Source organism: Hypanus sabinus, chromosome 14, assembly GCF_030144855.1.
Source record: "Hypanus sabinus isolate sHypSab1 chromosome 14, sHypSab1.hap1, whole genome shotgun sequence".
NCBI lineage: Eukaryota > Metazoa > Chordata > Chondrichthyes > Myliobatiformes > Dasyatidae > Hypanus > Hypanus sabinus.
Genome location: NC_082719.1, coordinates 22,693,165 through 22,711,360, shown reverse-complemented (window position 1 = coordinate 22,711,360; position 18,196 = coordinate 22,693,165). Strand labels below are relative to the sequence as shown.

General features: G+C 41.8%; 1 protein-coding gene across 1 annotated transcript in view; it reads left to right on the top strand.

Annotated features, from left to right (window-relative positions):
• wdr1 (WD repeat domain 1) overlaps positions 1 to 18,196 on the top strand; it is a 71,681-nt gene that overhangs the window by 14,988 nt on the left and 38,497 nt on the right. Inside the window, exons 5-8 of the mRNA XM_059988884.1 lie at positions 4,082 to 4,262; positions 11,316 to 11,393; positions 15,044 to 15,124; positions 16,008 to 16,241. Coding sequence (XP_059844867.1) covers positions 4,082 to 4,262; positions 11,316 to 11,393; positions 15,044 to 15,124; positions 16,008 to 16,241 — 574 coding nt within the window. The remainder of the gene's footprint in view (positions 1 to 4,081; positions 4,263 to 11,315; positions 11,394 to 15,043; positions 15,125 to 16,007; positions 16,242 to 18,196) is intronic.

Sequence of the window (18,196 nt, the reverse complement as noted above, 5' to 3'; positions counted from 1 at the left end):
GTGCAGCTGCAGTTCGGCGTCAGCCGGTACACGTGGGACTTCACACTGGCCGCGGTGGCCCAACCACTCCTGGGGGCGGACTTCTTGCGAGCTCACAGCCTGCTGGTCAACTTGCGAGGGAAAAGACTGGTACATGCCGAGACTTTCCAGGCGTTCTCCCTGGGTGAAGCCAAGTTGCCGGCCCCACACCTGGCCTCCATCATGCTGTCGGACAACAAATTCACCAGAATCCTGGCAGACTTTCTATCGATTCTGGCACAGCAGTTCATGGCAGCCATGCCCAGACACGGGGTACAGCACCACATTCCGACCCAGGGACCACCCGTCCACGCCCGCGCACCAAGGCTCCCCCCCCCCCCCCCCCGGAAAAGCTCCGCCTGGCGAAGGAGGAGTTCAAAAGGACGGAGGAATTGGGGATCGCACAGAGGAATTGGGGATCGCACAGAGGTCCAACAGCCCATGGGCCTCCCCCCTGCACGTGGTGCCCAAAGCAGCTGGGGGTTGGAGACCATGCGGTGACTACTGCAGACTGAACAAGGCTACAACTCCAGACTGTTACTCCATGCCACACATACAAGACATTGCAGCAAACCTGCACGGGGCAAGAATATTTTCCAAAGTAGACCTTGTCCGGGGATACCATCAAATCTCGGTGCACCCTGAAGACATCTCAAAAACAGCACTCATCACCCCGTTAGGCCTGTTCGAGTTCCTCTGAATGCTGTTCAGCCTGAAGAATGCTGCACAGACGTTCCAGCGGCTAATGGATGCAGTGGGACGCGACCTGGACTTTGCGTTCATCTATTTGGACGACATCCTTATAGCCAGCAGTAGTTGTTAGGAGCATCTCCGCCAGCTCTACTCCCACCTGAGTCAGTTCGGTCTCGATACCATTGACTTCCTGGGCCACAGGATTACCAAAGACGGGGCAACACCTCTGCCCGCCAAGGTAGACGCGATCTGCCACTTTGCCCGGCCCAACACAGTCAAAGGCCTGCAGGGGTTCATTGGTATGGTGAACTTCTACCACCATTTCCTCCCCTCAGCAGCCCGTATCATGCGCCCTTTGTACACCCTGATGTCGGGTAAAGGCAAGGACATTACTTGGGACGAGGAGGCCGCGGCTGCTTTCGTCAAAGCCAAGGAAGCCTTGGCAGATTCCACGATGCTGGTGCACCCCAGAACAGACGTTCCGACCGCCCTCACAGTGGACGCATCCGACACAGCTGTCAGTGGGGTGCTGGAGCAGCTCATCAAGAGGTGCTGGCAACCCCTGGCATTCTTCAGCAAGCACCTACGACCACCCGAACTCAAGTACAGTGCTTTCGACCGGGAGCTGTTGGCACTGTATCTGGCAATCCGGCATTTCAGGTACTTAGAAGGCAGGCCGTTCACCGCGTTCACGGACCACAAACCGTTGACCTTCACGTTCACGAAGGTGTCCGATCCCTGGTCAGCTCGCCAGCAGCGACATCTGTCCTACATCTCGGAGTACACAACGGACATCCAGCATATCTCGGGAAAGGGCAAAGTCGTGGTGGACGCACTCTCCAGACCAGCTGTCCAGGCCCTGTCCCTGGGGGTGGACTATGCAGCACTGGCAGAGGCGCAGCAGGCAGACGACGAGATGCCCAGCTACAGGACCGCAGTCTCAGGTTTGCAGCTGCAGGACTTTCTCGTAGGCCCAGGTGAGAGGACACTCCTGTGCAACGTGGCTACCGGCCAACCTCGCCCCATCTTCCCGGCAGCCTGGAGGCGGCGAGTTTTCGACTCCATACACGGCTTGGCCCACCCATCTATCAGGACAACCGTCCAGCTGGTCTCCAGCAAGTTTGCGTGGCACGGACTTCGCAAGCAGGTCAGTGAATGGGCCAGAACGTGGGCTCAGTGCCAAACAGCCAAGGTGCAGTGGCACACTAAAGCCCCGCCGCAGCAGTTCGAACCCACCCACCGGAGGTTCGACCACATTCATGTGGATATCGTGGGCCCCCTACCAGTGTCCCGAGGAGCGTGGTACCTCCTAACTATGGTAGACCAGTTCACGAGGTAGCCAGAGGCAGTCCCGCTCACCGACACATCTGCTGATTCCTGCGTCCGAGCACTGATTGCAACCTGGGTAGCACGTTTCGAGGTACCGGCCCACATTACCTCTGACAAAGGCGCCCAGTTCACCTCCAGCCTGTGGTCGGCTGTGGCCAGCCTGTTGGGAACGCAGCTACACCACACTACTGCCTACCACCCACAGTCAAACGGACTGGTGGAACGCTTCCACCGTCACTTGAAGTCTGCTCTCATGGCCCGCCTGAGAGGACCTAAGTGGGTGGACGAGCTTCCCTGGGTCCTGCTTGGAATTCACACAGCGCCCAAAGAGGAGCTTCACGCCTCGTCGGCTGAGTTGGTGTACGGCGCACCCCTGGCCGTCCTGGGAGAGTTCATACCAGCCCCAAGGGGACAAGAGGAAGAACCCGCAGCAGTCCTGGACAGACTATGCGAAAGGCTGGGCAACCAGCCCCAAGGGGACAAGAGGAAGAACCCGCAGCAGTCCTGGACAGACTACGCGAAAGGCTGGGCAACCTGGCCCCCATACCGACTTCACAGCACAGACGGACCCTGACCCATGTACCCAAAGACCTGCAGGACTGCAAGTTTGTGTTTGTATGAAGGGGCGGACACTGGGCACCACTACAGCGGCCGTACGAGGGGCTGTTCAAGGTGATCAACAGCAACAGGTCCATGTATGTTCTGGACATTCGAGGGAAAGAGGAGGTTTTCACGGTGGACCGACTCAAACCAGCCCATGTGGACTTGGAGCAGCCGGTCGAGGTTCAGGCACAGCTGCGCAGAGGCAGACCTCCCAAACAGTGGCTGATCCAGACTGTGGACATTTGGGGGGTGTATCGCTGGTTTTGGGGGGGTGGGGGTTATGTGGCAACCCACTTGCTGTGCAGGCGAACCGGCACACAAATAGCCAGCACACGGGGAGAAACTTTGGTAATGCACCTCTGACGTCATTTCCGCCCGGAGAGGACGGGCGCTAGGGATTAAATGCCAGCTCCGCGAAGTTTGAATAAACTAGTCTCGAAATGACTTACCGACTGCGTGCGTCTCTAGCTCTGTATCTAGTACATCGCTAAAATATCATTATAACCACATCATGGAAAAAGTAAATATTCTATCTGAATGTGCAAAGCACAGTGGTAAATGTGTCTGATTTACCATTCCCTCCTCAGGCTATGATGTAATGTAACCAAACCTAGAAATTATGTAATCTGAAGTGCTTGACATTTGGAGAAAGATGGAGAAAATGGAAGAGTTTGATTTCCCATTTTTTTTGCTTGTAAAGGGAAGGATCTTGTCCCAAAAATGAAGGCATATAATTGGTTTATGTGGTGCTAATGAATGAAAATAAGCAGAAATCCCTTGGTGACAGGAAGAAATTATAATTTGGAGCAAAGGGGCCCAAAGAGTATTTGGCAAAAATGGGACAGTAATGATTTAATAAGAATTAAGAGCTTAAAGGAGCTAATATTAGTACAGGAGAAGTATTGGGACTAAAGCCCTGAATTTTGAAATTTGGCTATTGTAATGGCTATATTGCATTTTAATTTGCTCGAATTTGTTAATGGCCTTTGTCATTTGCAAGACAGTAAAGAAAAAACTGGGAACTGTTTAGGATAGGATCTGATGCTTGGTTGAGGCACTTCAAGATGTGAAAACTTGTTTGAGTAAACTGCTGGGAGAAATTTTAAGATAAAGCCAGAGTTTTTAGTGAAAGCTGTTCATTTTGGAAAGGTTCATGTCAATCCAAGGCTTGATAATCATAGTAGCTTGACGTCATGGTGCTCTAGATGGAAATGCCAACAGTAAACCATTAAAAGCTGACACTGCATAAATAATGCTGCTAAGGAATAGTTTGTATGTAATGAGGGATATGAGACTTTATAATATCTTTTCTGATTGTTAGGAAAGATAGGACTGCTAGTCTAGGGCAGTCTTGTGGAGAGTCATGTGTGTAGTGTTTATATGGAATAAGTGATGCAATTATTTGTCTCATTCAAATTGATCATTATATATGTTACAGGAATGCTGTAGTCTTACAATGGGATACAGGAACTTCATCTGGGAACGTGACAGGACATAGCAAAGTCATAAACAGCATCTCTCTTAAACCAAGTCGCCCATTCCGTGCTGTGACTGGTAGTGATGATTATTGCTGTGTGTTCTATGAAGCATATCCTGTGAAGTTCAAGTTTACAATCAATGTAAGTAACCTGTATAAAATATCTCATTTGTAAGACGTGTTGCCAATAGGTCAATAACACGGAGATCATAATTTGTTGCAATTCATTTGGTCTTTGCCAGCAAAGAAACCTATCCAACTTGATTACAGTTTAATTCTTTGTTGGTAAGGTAATATTTTATAGCAGTAAGTACAGACCAGATCAGTTTAATCCTGTCAGTTACTTAAAACTAGTCCCTGGTTATTGAACTCTGCTAACAGAGATGCTCTATCAGCATTTTATATAAGCCTATTAATTGTACCCTTGCTCTTCAGTCTGTCTTTGTAGCTAGAATTTACTGCTAAGCAGTACTCATTTGAATTTTCTCTGTGTTCAATGATGCTATCAAATTCAACCTATAATATGGTACTCTTGGCTGAGGCCTGACTAGCATTTTGTGTCACTTGTACCATAACTGTATTTTTGACCTTGCCCAAGAATGTCTTCAGTAGGCATTGCATTTCTAGTGCCAGTGATTTCTTGGTTGTAGGACCCTGCACTTGATTAAGAACTCGACCCTTTCCTGGGAGATGAACTGTAGACTTTGATCGTGGGAGAAGTGGGGCTGCAGGCTTGGAAAGATGGGATCAGAGTCATTTGGGCAGGGCAGAGAGAAGAATCAAACTAATTTAGGCTAAGGGTTATGGAAATGACCCTGAATTACAGTAATTACCATGAATTAATTCAGCATTGAAACACCCTGGCTCAGCAATGCTAACCATTATGCCCATCTACACAAATCTCACTAGACTTCATTTATTCTAGTTTATTCACTGCTCATTCAAGTACCTGTCAAGATACTTTTTAAATTTTGTTACAGTTCCTGTCACCGTCGCCTTCTCTGGCAACTCCTTCCAGATGTCAGTTAATCTTTGTCTAAAACATCTACTTCGTGTATGACTTTAAACCTCCTCTTCATCTTGAACCTATGCCCTCTTGTTCTATTCACCCCAATCATGGTAAATGGACATTAATTTTCCCATGTATGCCTCTATCATGTCACATCTTGGTCTCCTTCGCTCCAAGGGAAACGGACTTTGGTTAAGATCAGGACTCTTGACTGCGTCATTCAAAAACATTAAATTTTCTTAACAAAAGCCACTACATGGTGCTCTGACAGTCCACACTGGACCATTCTCCTGATGAAAGATGAACTTCTTACCCATTTTAAGCTTTCTGACAGAGGCTAGCAGGTATTTTTGCAAGATCTCACTGTATTTAGCATAAATTCTCAACACATTTCTAGTCCCTGCTGCCAAATGCCAATTAGATTTATGCCACAAGTACCATTTGGTGTTGAGACCATAAAGTTCCATTTTAGTCTCATCTGACCACAAGACCTTCCACAACTTTACAGTATCTTTTAAGTAACATTTTGCAAAGTCTTTGCTTCCTTGCCACCCTTCCAAAAGTACCTTTTTTTTGTCCAAGACCTTGGAGATTATAGTACCATGACTTCTGCAGCTCACTCAGAATAATTGTTGGCGTCACAGTAGCCTGTCTTACAAGTGCCATTCCTCTCCAAAGTTTAGAGGGGTGGCCTAACCTAGGCATTGTGATTTCAGTTTTTCCACTTTTTCACAGTCAGCTGCACTAAGCTCTGAGATATGTTCCGTGCCTTTGAGATGGTTTTGTAGACTTTTCCAGATTTGTGCTTCTCTATTATCATTTCACTCAATTGTCTTGAATACTCTTTTGTCTTCATTTTGATTTGGTCTGTTGAAAATTGACCTTGCTATTGGACCTTGCAGAGAGAAAGAATGCTTATTCTTAGGAAATTATTGAAAACTGGCGATCTTCTAATTTTCTGCATCAACAAATTGAGTGACTTGGTAAGGTGGTATGTACGAGGAGTGATTGATAAGTTCATAGCCTGGTGTAGAAGGGGTCAATTTTAGAAAACCTAGCACATTTATTTTTCAACATAATCCCCTCCTACATGTACACACTTAGGCCAGCAGTCATGAAGCATATGGATCCCTTCTTTGTAGAAACGGTCCACAGCAGGGGTGATTAAGTTTGTGGCCTAAAGTAGAAGGAGATGAGTTATTAACTTCAAGCTTTCTGCATTATCACTCAAAGAGTTGGACTGCACGTGCATGTAACAAGAACATTTTGGACCTCCAGATAGTCCACAGCAGGGATGATTGATAAGTTTGTGGCCTAAGGTAGAAGGAGAAGAGTTATACAGCTCTCGTTACATGCACTTCAACTCTTTAAAATGCAGAAAGCTTGAAGTTAATAACTCATCTCCTTAGGCCACGATGGGAATAGGCAGTTTGAATGGTTTAGCACAGACTAGATGGGTGGAAGGGCTTGTTTCTGTGCTGTGCTTTCTATGAGTCTATGATTCAATTTATTTCAGTTCACAATGGATCAAATATAACAGGAGTTGCAGGTCTCCTCACAATCAAGAAGGTATTTTGGTTGCAGCTGCCACAAAACGTAAATGTCATAACTTTGGAGCAATTCAACAAGTTTCATTAGTGAATTAAAATAAGAAAAAGTGCTTTAATCAGCAGATTTGCTTGAGTTTTGTAGGTGTACATGATTCATTATCAAATGAGCCTGGTATAAACTTGAAGAGATGTGCAAATATTTTAGCAGTATGCTCCTTTTTAGAAGTGGTATAATATTCTGCAAAGTTCCAAACTATTCTTGCTCCTTCAACTTTTGAATGATGTTAAATTGTTGCTGCCCAAAGACCAAAAGAGGTCCTTTTTAAGATGTGAAAGAAATGTTTCTTCTTTTGCTTTGTAGCTAGTCCCCTACTTCATGGAGCATTCAACCTCAGATTATGAAATTAGCAGAGTGGTTGGTTTAGTTGTATAATGGCCAATAAAGTAGCAATACCTGCATCCTACATCTCAAAACATGGTCAGAGTGAAGTGAGGCTCAAGTCATAATTCATGGTCGATACCTTCTATCAGTTCTCAGTAAGTGACCACGCTTGACATTTGGCATACTATTAACACAGATGTGGGTAATCCTGTTGTTACAAATGACTATACCAATGGAGCATTTATTTACAAAAGCTACCCTCTGATCTTGACATCAGAAATCAGACATGGGAAAACTTGGCTTTCTTTGCTAGCCTCGGTGGACGATTAACAGACATGTTTTCTTTCTGAAATAAGTAGAAAATGTACTCATATAACTTTTATGTAGCTGGTCTTCATATCTGTACATGATCAAAACATTGTCCAGCAACAGGCTGCAGTCTGTGTCACAGTTTTGAACACTTTCTCTTATTAATGTTAGACAACAACTATCATTTTTCCTTTATGTATCCGGCTTGTTACTTCGTCAAATAATTTCAACATATTTGCCAGGCAAGATGATCCTTTAAGGAAACAATGCTGACTGAGGTCAGGCTAACAGGCCTATAATTTCCTTTCTTCTATCTCTTTCCTTTCTCAAAGTTGAGTGACATTTGCTGTTTTCCAGTCCTTTGGAACCATGCCAGAGTCTAGAGATTCTTGACAGATCATTACTAATGTGTCCACAATCTCTTCTGCCACCTCTTTCAGAACCCTGGGATGTACACCATCTGGTCCAGGTTGAGTTGTCTACCTTCAGACCTTTTAGTTTCCCAGGAACCTTCACTGTAGTAATGGCAACCCGGTCACTGTGGCTCTCCCCAGTAGATCGTCCCCTTCAAGGGTATCCAAAGCAGAATGCTTATTATTAAATGGCACAGACCCAGAGTTACTCTGTGTTGGCTGCCCACTTTATATCCGTCTCCTGACAGTTACCTGTCACCTGCAACTTGGGTGATTAATAGGAGCTACAGAGAGGTAGTCACCCCTGTTTTCCAAATGGGCCGAAGGTATTCGAGCTGCAGCTTTAGTTCCTTAACATGGTCTCTAAGGAGCTGCAGCTCAGTGCACTTGGTGCAGTTGTGGTTATCCGGGAGCCTGGCGGTCTCTCAGTTCCCATATCTCACAACAAAAAAAACACAACACAACACTTGAAATCATTCTCCCTGCACTAATTGCCAAAGAAGAAGAAACTTGCCTTGCCCATGCCTGTTGAACTAAAGCCTCTTCACTGCCCTCTCCACTTGTTCCTGCCTTATTTTTATTTTCCCTTGCTAATGAAATGTGATAATGTTCAATTGCAGGGTGATGTACTTTTGGTCAATTATAGAACTGCCCATTCAATCAACTGGTTCACACTGGTGGATCTGTCATGTGTTGAAGACTTTGAATACTTTGAATTAAACTTGAATGGTTTTCCCAATTGTTGAGAGTTTAAACAAAACTCCATATGGTTTCAGCACCATTCAAAGCCTCAGAGTTCCATTGCAAGAATCCCCAGCAGGGATGATCAGTAATAGAAGAGTGAAAAGATTAAGGCTAAAATTGTGCCTGACAATTGTCAAAATTTGTATGATCAAATATTCTTTGCAAAGTTCAAAATGAATGAAAAGTGCATGTGAATTATAATGCTAACCGTGAGCACACCAGAAATGGAGAATGAACCTGTCTGGAATACATCTGTATTTAAAATTATCTTCTGAGCCAAAATAGGTACGTTAACACTGGACTGAGTCAGAAAGCCACATCATCTGCCTGACTGTTGTTCTTGGAGGTCTGAGTATTAGTAGCTTTTCACGAAGATTGTGGTGATGGAAACTGATACAAAGACTTGCAGTATCGAAAGGCTTGTCATATGAGGAGCATTTGCCTCTGGGCCTCTACTCACTGGAATTCAGAAGAATGAGGGATGACCTCATTGAAACCTATTGAATGTTGAACAGCCTCGATGGATTGGATGTGGAGAGGATGGTGTATGGTAGGGGAGCCTACGATTAGAGGACACAGCCTCAGAATAGAGGGACATCTGTTTAAAACAGATGAGGAAGAATTTCTTTAGCCAGAGAGTGATGAATCTGTGGAATTTATTGCCAAAGATAGCTGTTGAGGCCAAGCCATTGGGTATATTTAAGGCAGAAGTTGATGGATTCTTGATTAGTCGTGAAGGGAAATGGGCAGGACACAGGAGATTGGAGCTGAGAGGGAAATTGGATCAGCCATGATATGGTGGAGCAGACTCGAATGGCCAAATGGCCTAATTCTGCTCTAGTATCTCATTCTCATAAGAGTTAACTATATTTGAGTACAAGTGACATAGTATGATATACTTCTGATCACTGTGGTTCAGGTATGATCACTTTGTGTTAAAATATACTTTTGATCCAAAAACATTCTTAATCATTTAAAAGGTTTGTAGTTATTTTCTTGTGATAGTGCTGTATGCCTATGCTGCTGCCGCAAGTGGGGTTTTTATTGCACGTGTGCACATGACAATAAACTAGTAAACAATATTTGATTAGCAAGGAGCGAGATATAGACTGGTAATGCTAGTGATGGACCTGTCAGTGCATTTGGTAGTGTTCAGCTATAAAAGACCTTTCCATCACTAGGAAGGAATTCTTACAAATTGGCATGGTGAACATGCAAGTAAAATTCAAGTTTAGTTCAAACTCTAGACTAATTAGAAGGTTGCCCATTAGATAGATGTTCCTTGTTCTGCTTTCCAGTTTTTTTTTCCAAGCCAGCTTGGTTAGATTCCTTCAAATAAAACTTGAATTTCCTCTGGCAGCTGATTACTAGCTTTTGAAATTCATGTTGGAGAAAGCCATCCTGTTTCCTTGGAACAGACACAAAATGCTAGAGGAACTCAGCAGGCCAGGCATCATCTGTGGGGGAATAAAATATAGTCAATGTTTTCGGGCTGAAACCCTTCGGCCAGACCATTTTGTGCATGTTGCTCGGATTTCAAGCATCTGCAGATTTTATCTTGTTTGTTTCCTTGGATTTTTTAAAATTTGGATTACACAAAATCTTAGCTTTGAAATCCCAGTTAATAGAAATTGGCAAAAAAAAAACACCAATTGACTGAGTCTAGCAGCTGTTCTACTGACATTGGCAGCTTTTGAAAATAAAGGAATGACCAATTCAGAAAATGAAACATTCTCCAAAAGCTGTTTTCTGGGGAACTGAACCTCATTTGGCTGTTGGCCTCATGAATCACCCAAAACATAAAGCAGCTAGTGTTTCTTATTTGGCTAATTAAGCAGTTTTGGTTTTTTAAGCAAAGAAATTGCTGTGGGGAGGGGGGGTGGTTAGTTAAACTCAGTATTCGTGGAGGTCAACATTTTGGGTTGAGGCCCTGTGTCAGGACTATGAAATAGTCAGCTATGTTTTGTGTTGAAATGAGATCATGTAAATTTAAATCCTTTTTCTGAAGGTTCAAGTTTTTGTTTTGATGCATTAATAACAAATTTGTAGGTATGGGCAGCATTTTTAAGGTTTGACTTATCTCTAGTTTCTGATAAAGTGGCCTACATTTGCTGCATTTCTCTGGAGTTAATGCTTGAGATGCTACTAAAAATTTTGGTCACTAAATACTGTCTTGATCCCTTTCCTGATGGCCAAATGCAAACCAAAACACTTGACCTTTTGGACAGTCTACTCCACCAAGGCTGCTGATTTCAATCTCTGTAAAATAGCCAGTTCATTAGGCTAATTTACCTTATTACCTGATCATCTTCAATTTTAACATTTTTATTCCATTAAGTTGCTCTGATCTGTCCCTTGCACTTAAAATAATGCAATTCCCTTTATTTATAGATTTGCATATCTGTGATTTTCATTACTTCAGCTTTGGCCACGCCCCATTTTTAATTTGGGGCACAAATTCTTGGTTTCCCTTGTTTTCATATATATTAATTAATCCACCAATCTGCATGTCTTCAGGACATGGGATGAAACTCTGTCTTTGGGACAGGGTAAATCTGTGTGGTTACAGAGCGTGCAGAATCAACTTGACTACATTGGACATCCGGATTCAATTCTCACTGGAGCTCTACTGACAGGACCACCTCTGTGCTACTTGCTGTGTAGATTGTGTTACTGTTTGGTCTGTAATATTACAGAACGTTTATTTGTCAGTTTAATATCTTAAAACTTCATTTAGAAAACAAGTGTTTTCTGTGTGCTAATTCTCTGGATGTTGATTCTGTTGTAGAGCCACTCAAAGTTCGTTAACTGTGTGCGATACTCTCCTAAGGGAAAATTGTTTGCTTCAGCTGGTGCGGATGGGAAGGTCAGAGCCTTTATTTGTTAATTATCTGATTTGAATTTGTTTGTGACTTGCAACCTCTTTTTTTCAGGCTGAAATTTCAGTTTTGTGCTCCTTCATGTTCTGACTGTATGCTGAGGCACTTTGTGCTTGATGAAATTGCACAGTCACTCAAGATTGTTAATATCTATTAGTAATTTTTGCTTTTAAAAAAATCTTTAAGAATTATATTCTTATTTACTTAGTTATTTAACTTTAGCCTCCCTTGCTAAGGATCTCTTACTGTAATAAGAAGTGCTCCTTTAATTTGAGTAAAGCTGGAGAGAAAGCTGTATTAAATGTGAATTATTTATCTCATTGACATCAAAGAAATGATTTGTTTTATGGTGCAAAAAGCTTCAAAAATTTGTTTCAAAACTTTATCAATTTAAGTAGTCAGTATAACATCTGCACATATGTTAACATTTACATTGCCATGCAGTTTTTACAATGTTGGATATTAAAAGTGGATAGTGTTGTGATTATAAACATTATCCTGTAACTTCTAGCTTTATCATTGTAGAGATAAAACTGCTTATGACTAGTAGATCAATGTAATATTAAGATCACAATTACAATGTCTTTTTTTAGATATATTTTATTGACTCATAAGCATTGATTCTAATTAAAAATAATTTTTAAAAACATTATTTCAAAATAATAAAATTGATAGGAAAATACAATGACTTTGTACACATTGAAATATAATCCAATCTAAAACCATAGCATAACTTTAAGTAATCACTTGCAGTTATGTTGTATATTTTAGATCTATAAATTTTCTATGGCTGCTTATTTAAGTGTATATTCGCTATAATGAATGCCATTGAATATGCTTGGCATCAGCTTCAAATTGGCACTTCATCAGTTTAAATGTGCAAAAGGGCACCTGAAGCTTTTGCAAAACTTGCTAGAAAATTAATCCATCTGAGCTCTGTATGGTTTTATCAGTTGAAAACTACTTGAGAAATGATAGGGGAAATAGTACCATGGATTCTGATTAATTGGGGTGCTGCTTATTTGAGACAACTCTTAAAGAACAAAACCCTAATTGAGGAAAATAGTCAGGATACTCTATTTATTTGGGACACTATGCCACATAATTGGGACTTGCTGTACAGTTTCTAACTAGCGCCAGTCCCATCACTTGTGTGACCGTTAAACACTACACTCTGCTTAGTTTTTAAATGGTTATCTGGATGTGTTTGTGTTCAAAAAACAATGGTATTGTCACTAATAGTTGAGAAATAAGCAGTGAGATAATTGAGAACGGTTTTGCCCACTGGTGTTTTAAGCATTTGGGCTTGCAGATGCCAGAAACAGACTGGAGTGTAAATGAAACTGCTTCATTAATTCAACCAGTTAGGAGCTACAAAAAATTTGTAGACATCAGCAATTATCTTGAATGTTACAATGAAAATGGAGATTTTGAGGTTGCAATTGTCAACAGTATGAAGGCAGTCCATTATCTGCACTGATTTTGTTTATTTGTCAATCAAAACAATATGGCAGCATACACTGGATGAATTCTCTGATAACTATTAGGATTAATACACAATGTTATAGAACTGTCGTAGTATTGGTAATGTTCCATTTTGTTCTGTATTTCATTTCAATACATAACTATTGTTAAACTGAGTAACATATTTTAATTTTTTAATACCTTTTAAACTATTTTTATGGGGCAGCTGCTTGGAGTTAAAATATTGTTGTTCCAATATATCCCAATTAACCAGAATCTACTGTACCAATCTTCTTACAACCTTAAGGTTCCAATTTTTAAATTAAATTAAAAGCTACTCATAGCAGCATTCAGTATGGAACAAAGTCTGATACAAATTTTGAAAAGATTATTGTGTTCTTTATATTAATATGTACCGTGGGTATCTAATAAAGAACCATATTCTGGAAGAATAGAACTTTTATTTAACAGCAACAACCACACGTGTCTTACAGCGCCATGCTTCCAGATCTTTCTATCATTTCTGCGCATGCTCAGAACTCTATCTAAACACATTTTGACACATATCACCACAAAGATCATTGACTTTTAGGAAAACAGCTACATGCTTAACTTGTTGCAAAATAGACCAGGAGGCTTTGCAGGAAATGTAGCTGTCAATCAAGTCAACAATAAAAGGTTAAAGATCTAGGTTTTAAGGGAATACCTCAAATATGAAAAATGGATGAGTATTAGAAAGATTGAAGAAAGGAATTCCCAAGCTTAGTATTGGGAGCTGAAGCATGGCTGCCAGAGACACAGCATTTGAATTCACAGTTAATCAACAGGCCAGAGGCATGGAATGCAAAACATTGGGTCGGGGTGGGGGTGTGTGTGTGTGTCATGCAAAAGTTTGGGCATCCCTGGTCAAAATTTCTGCTACTGTGAATAGCTAAGTGAGTAAAAGATGACCTGATTTCCAAAAGGCATAAAGTTAAAGATGACACTTTAATATCCTTTTTTAAATTTTTTTATTGAATCTTCAAATAGGTTACAGAAAGAAAAAAGAAAATTATCAACCCTTCCCCCTCCCCTTAACCCCTCCCCCCTAACATATCCACTTCTTTAATATCTTAAGCAAGATTACTTTTTTATTTCTATGTTTTACAGTTTCAAAATAACAATGCTGGTAGTTGTAGTGTATGATACTCAAATTTGTCTTTGTCTTTCACACCATCTAGTTCAGGTGTCGTTATTTATCAGGCAGGAGGAAAGAATTTATCAGTAGCAAGCAAACATAGTTCCTTTGTGTATGGAAGATGGTTCCTTTACATTTTCCCATTATTTAGTCGAATTAAATTTGTACTCTTTTTTTTTGTCAGATCAGCATTTTTGACACTTTAGAAACTAAGAAGTGATGAGATTTGGTTTTGGGTAAATTTAACAATCATTTTCAAGCATTGGAAACTGTCAATCAATAACAATGAGGAGTTAATGTTAAGGATGAAGAATAATACTTAATTACACCTAAAACTAGATCCCATGGATATGGGAGCTAGTATAGACATTTTTTTTTATTGTTTCTAATTATGGCCAAAATGAAGCCAATTTGTGGGGTCACACCTGATTACTAGTTAGAAATTCATAAACTCGAGATTTTGCAGATGTTGGAAATCCAGATCGATGTATACAAGCTGATACAGGAACTCACAAGGTCAGGTAGCATTCAATGGAAATGAATAAACAGTCAACAATTCGGGCCAAGACCCTTCATCAGAACTGGAAATGAAGGGGGAAGTTGCTACAATAAGATGGGGTGTGGAGGGGGAAGGAGGATAAGCCAGAAAGTGATAGGTGAAGCCAGATGGTAGGGGATGTACTTGGAAGCTGGGAGGTGATGGGTGTAAAAGGTGAAGGGCTGGATAATAATGGTAGTCATGACAGTATTCTAATTTTACAGGTGCTGCTCTTACATAATGTCAGCTTTATTGGGAATATTCCTCAGGGCTGGAAACACTGTTCATTTCCATAAAAGAGAGGATTTTTGGGGAGATTGGTTCTTTCACTATTATGTTTAAATGGTTCATTTGCTGGCTTTCGTGTGGGTATCTATTGCTACAGAGTCTTGTATTAAAGGAATCAGCATGTTATATTCAATTTTATGAAATAATTGTCTGCCTGTAATTTCAAATAGATTTTTCTCTATGATGGGAAAGATGCAACTCAGTTAAGTTCTCTTGGACATGATGAGGCCCACAGTGGAGGTATATATGCTGTAAGTATTTTCTTTTCATGGTAACATCGTATTAACTTTTACTCCTTACATGAGAATATGCAGCTTTTGCTGATAGGCACATGCCTCTATCTGGACTGATTTTTTTTTCTTAAAATCCAACTTTATGTATATAGTAAGTCATTTGGAAATATCTTTTTTCTATCTTTCTATTTGTAACTTGACATTTTAGGAAATACAACACCTACTTTATAAATTCACATAAATTTTCAAAAAAGTGCCAATGGCCGGATGATCAGTACTTGTTGGCCAAGACCATAAAGATAGATCCACACAGTCTTCTATAGGAACTCAGCAGGTGGAGGAGCATTAGTGGGAGAAAATAATTGATGCTCTAGGTCTTGCACTACTCAGTCCATTGTTCAGCTCAGAATCCTTTCTTGTCACTGCTCTTCTGTCTTTGCTGGCCATTTCACCTCTCCGCTCTCAATCCCGACTGCAGGATTTAAACCTGAAATACTAACACTGGTTCGGTTGACCACTGAATTCCTCCAGTAGATTGTGTTAATCCGATATGAGTAACTAAAGTCTCTTGTGTCGTCAGAGATGGCTCTCCTGTTCCTTGGAATTGATACCATTGGATATTAGGAGTGCATTGGGAGAGCAAATGGGACCTAGATGGCAACACTTTCTTCATTCTCTATTTACAAGACCAGTCTAGGTTTTTAAAGATGGGCCATCAATTTCAAAATCTCAAAATTTCAAAGTCATTACCCTACAATGATGTTTTCACTTACTAAAGTATTTTGCGAGCATGAAGCGTGCAGTAACTCAGTTTAGAAGTTACTGGAAAACTGTTCGTAAATTGACATACTAATTCATTTATGTGCCATATTTTAATGTTTGTTTTTATTGCAATCGACAGATTAGTTGGAGTGATGATGAAAAATATCTCCTTTCTGCCTCTGGTGATAAGACTGTTAAACTATGGGATGTTGAAGCCAATACTGCAGTGACAACATTTAACATGGGATCTGATATACTGGACCAACAATTAGGTTGCATGTGGCACCCAAAATATCTGCTGAGTATTTCACTTTCTGGATATATCAACTATCTGGATACAGCAAATCCCAACAAACCTCTCCGTGTTATCAAGGTATTTGTGCATTAGATGCAAGTAGCAATGTCAATTTCATTCATGGATACGGTGTTTTCATGTCGTACGTCAATCAGGAAGCAAGTTATCTAAAAAATAGTCTATCATTCAGACTTTGACAAAATATAACTTTAATTTCAAGTTCAATCTAGATACCATAAATAAAAAATTGCACTAAGGTGTAAAATACTTTTAATATTAAATAAATAGTTTTCTAAACTATCAGCTTTTCCATGTTAAAAGTCAGTAATATGTTTTGGAAACATGGATTCCTAGTCCTAGATCTATCTGATTCTTAAGAATCAGCAGTGGCTGTCAGTGCCTCATCATGAAATTGCATACCTTACTAAGGATGGTGTTAACAACCGTAACTGATAATTCATGAACTTGAGGATAAAGCAGTAACGCTAACTAATTCAGTTGCTGATGACCAACTTGGAAAACTGGGATGAAGTCAGATGGGAAAGTATCAATGCAGTAAGATTTTTTGAGGGGTGGAAGTATTTATGAAATATAAAACATACTGTACCTTTCAATCTGAATTACAAGTTTCCCCTGCTATCTGAAAGCAGAGCGTTCCTGTGAAACCTTTCGTAAGCAGAAATGGTGTAAAGCAAAGAAGCAATTACCATTATTATCAAAATTTTTGAGCGTTCCCAGACCCAGAAAAATAACCTACCAAATCATACCAAATAACACATAAAACTAACATATAGTAAAAGTAGGAATGATATGAGAAATACACAACTTATATAAAGTAGAAATAGTTTCACTTACCAGAATTGGGAAGGCACACTGGAAGGTTGAGAGATGGTGGTGATGATGGTGTGTTAGGCTGAGTCAGCAAAGTTCTTCGTAAGCACTCAAAACATCCTGCAAACCTGCCTTAAATTCACGTGCCCTTTCAAAATCGAAGTCATACTTTTCTGCTATCAAGTGCTTCACGTTCAATTTCTGGACGACTTCACTTTTGGACTATTCGCTATTGCGTTCTGTTTTGATTCATATCCTTTCCACTTGCAAATGCATCAGCATTGATAAAATTGATGTAATCAGTAATTCAATCAATTTCAACAAAAGGACTAACATAGCCACTCACATTCTCAGAAAAAAATCACTTGGGTATTCCAACTGCTGGTGGTGGCGGCTTGATGCAGAGATACCGAGTGTAGTTCCTGGGGAAGGAACCCGGCGGTGGCGGCTTCATGCAGAGATACCGAGTGTAGTTCCTGGGGAAGGAACCCGGCGGTGGCGGCTTCATGCAGAGATACTGGGTGTAGTTCCTGGGGAAGGAACCTGGCGGTGGCGGCTTCATGCAGAGATACCGAGTGCAGTTCCTGGGGAAGGAACCCGGCGGTGGCGGCTTCATGCAGAGATACCGAGTGTAGTTCCCGGGGAAGGAACCCGGCGGTGGCGGCTTGGTGCAGAGATACCGAGTGTAGTTCCCGGGGAAGGAACCTGGCGGTGGCGGCTTCATACAGAGATACCGAGTGTAGTTCCCGGGGAAGGAACCTGGCGGTGGCGGCTTGATACAGAGATACCGAGTGTAGTTCCCGGGGAAGGAACCTGGCGGTGGCGTCTTGATACAGAGATACCGAGTGTAGTTCCCGGGGAAGGAACCCGGCGGTGGCGGCTTGGTGCAGAGATACCGAGTGTAGTTCCCGGGGAAGGAACCTGGCGGTGGCGGCTTGATGCAGAGATACCGAGTGTAGTTCCCGGGGAAGGAACCTGGCGGTGGCGGCTTGATGCAGAGATACCGAGTGTAGTTCCCGGGGAAGGAACCTGGCGGTGGCGGCTTGGTGCAGAGATACCGAGTGTAGTTCCCGGGGAAGGAACCTGGCGGTGGCGGCTTGGTGCAGAAATACCGAGTGTAGTTCCCGGGGAAGGAACCCGGCGGTGGCGGCTTGATACAGAGATACCGAGTGTAGTTCCCGGGGAAGGAACCTGGCGGTGGC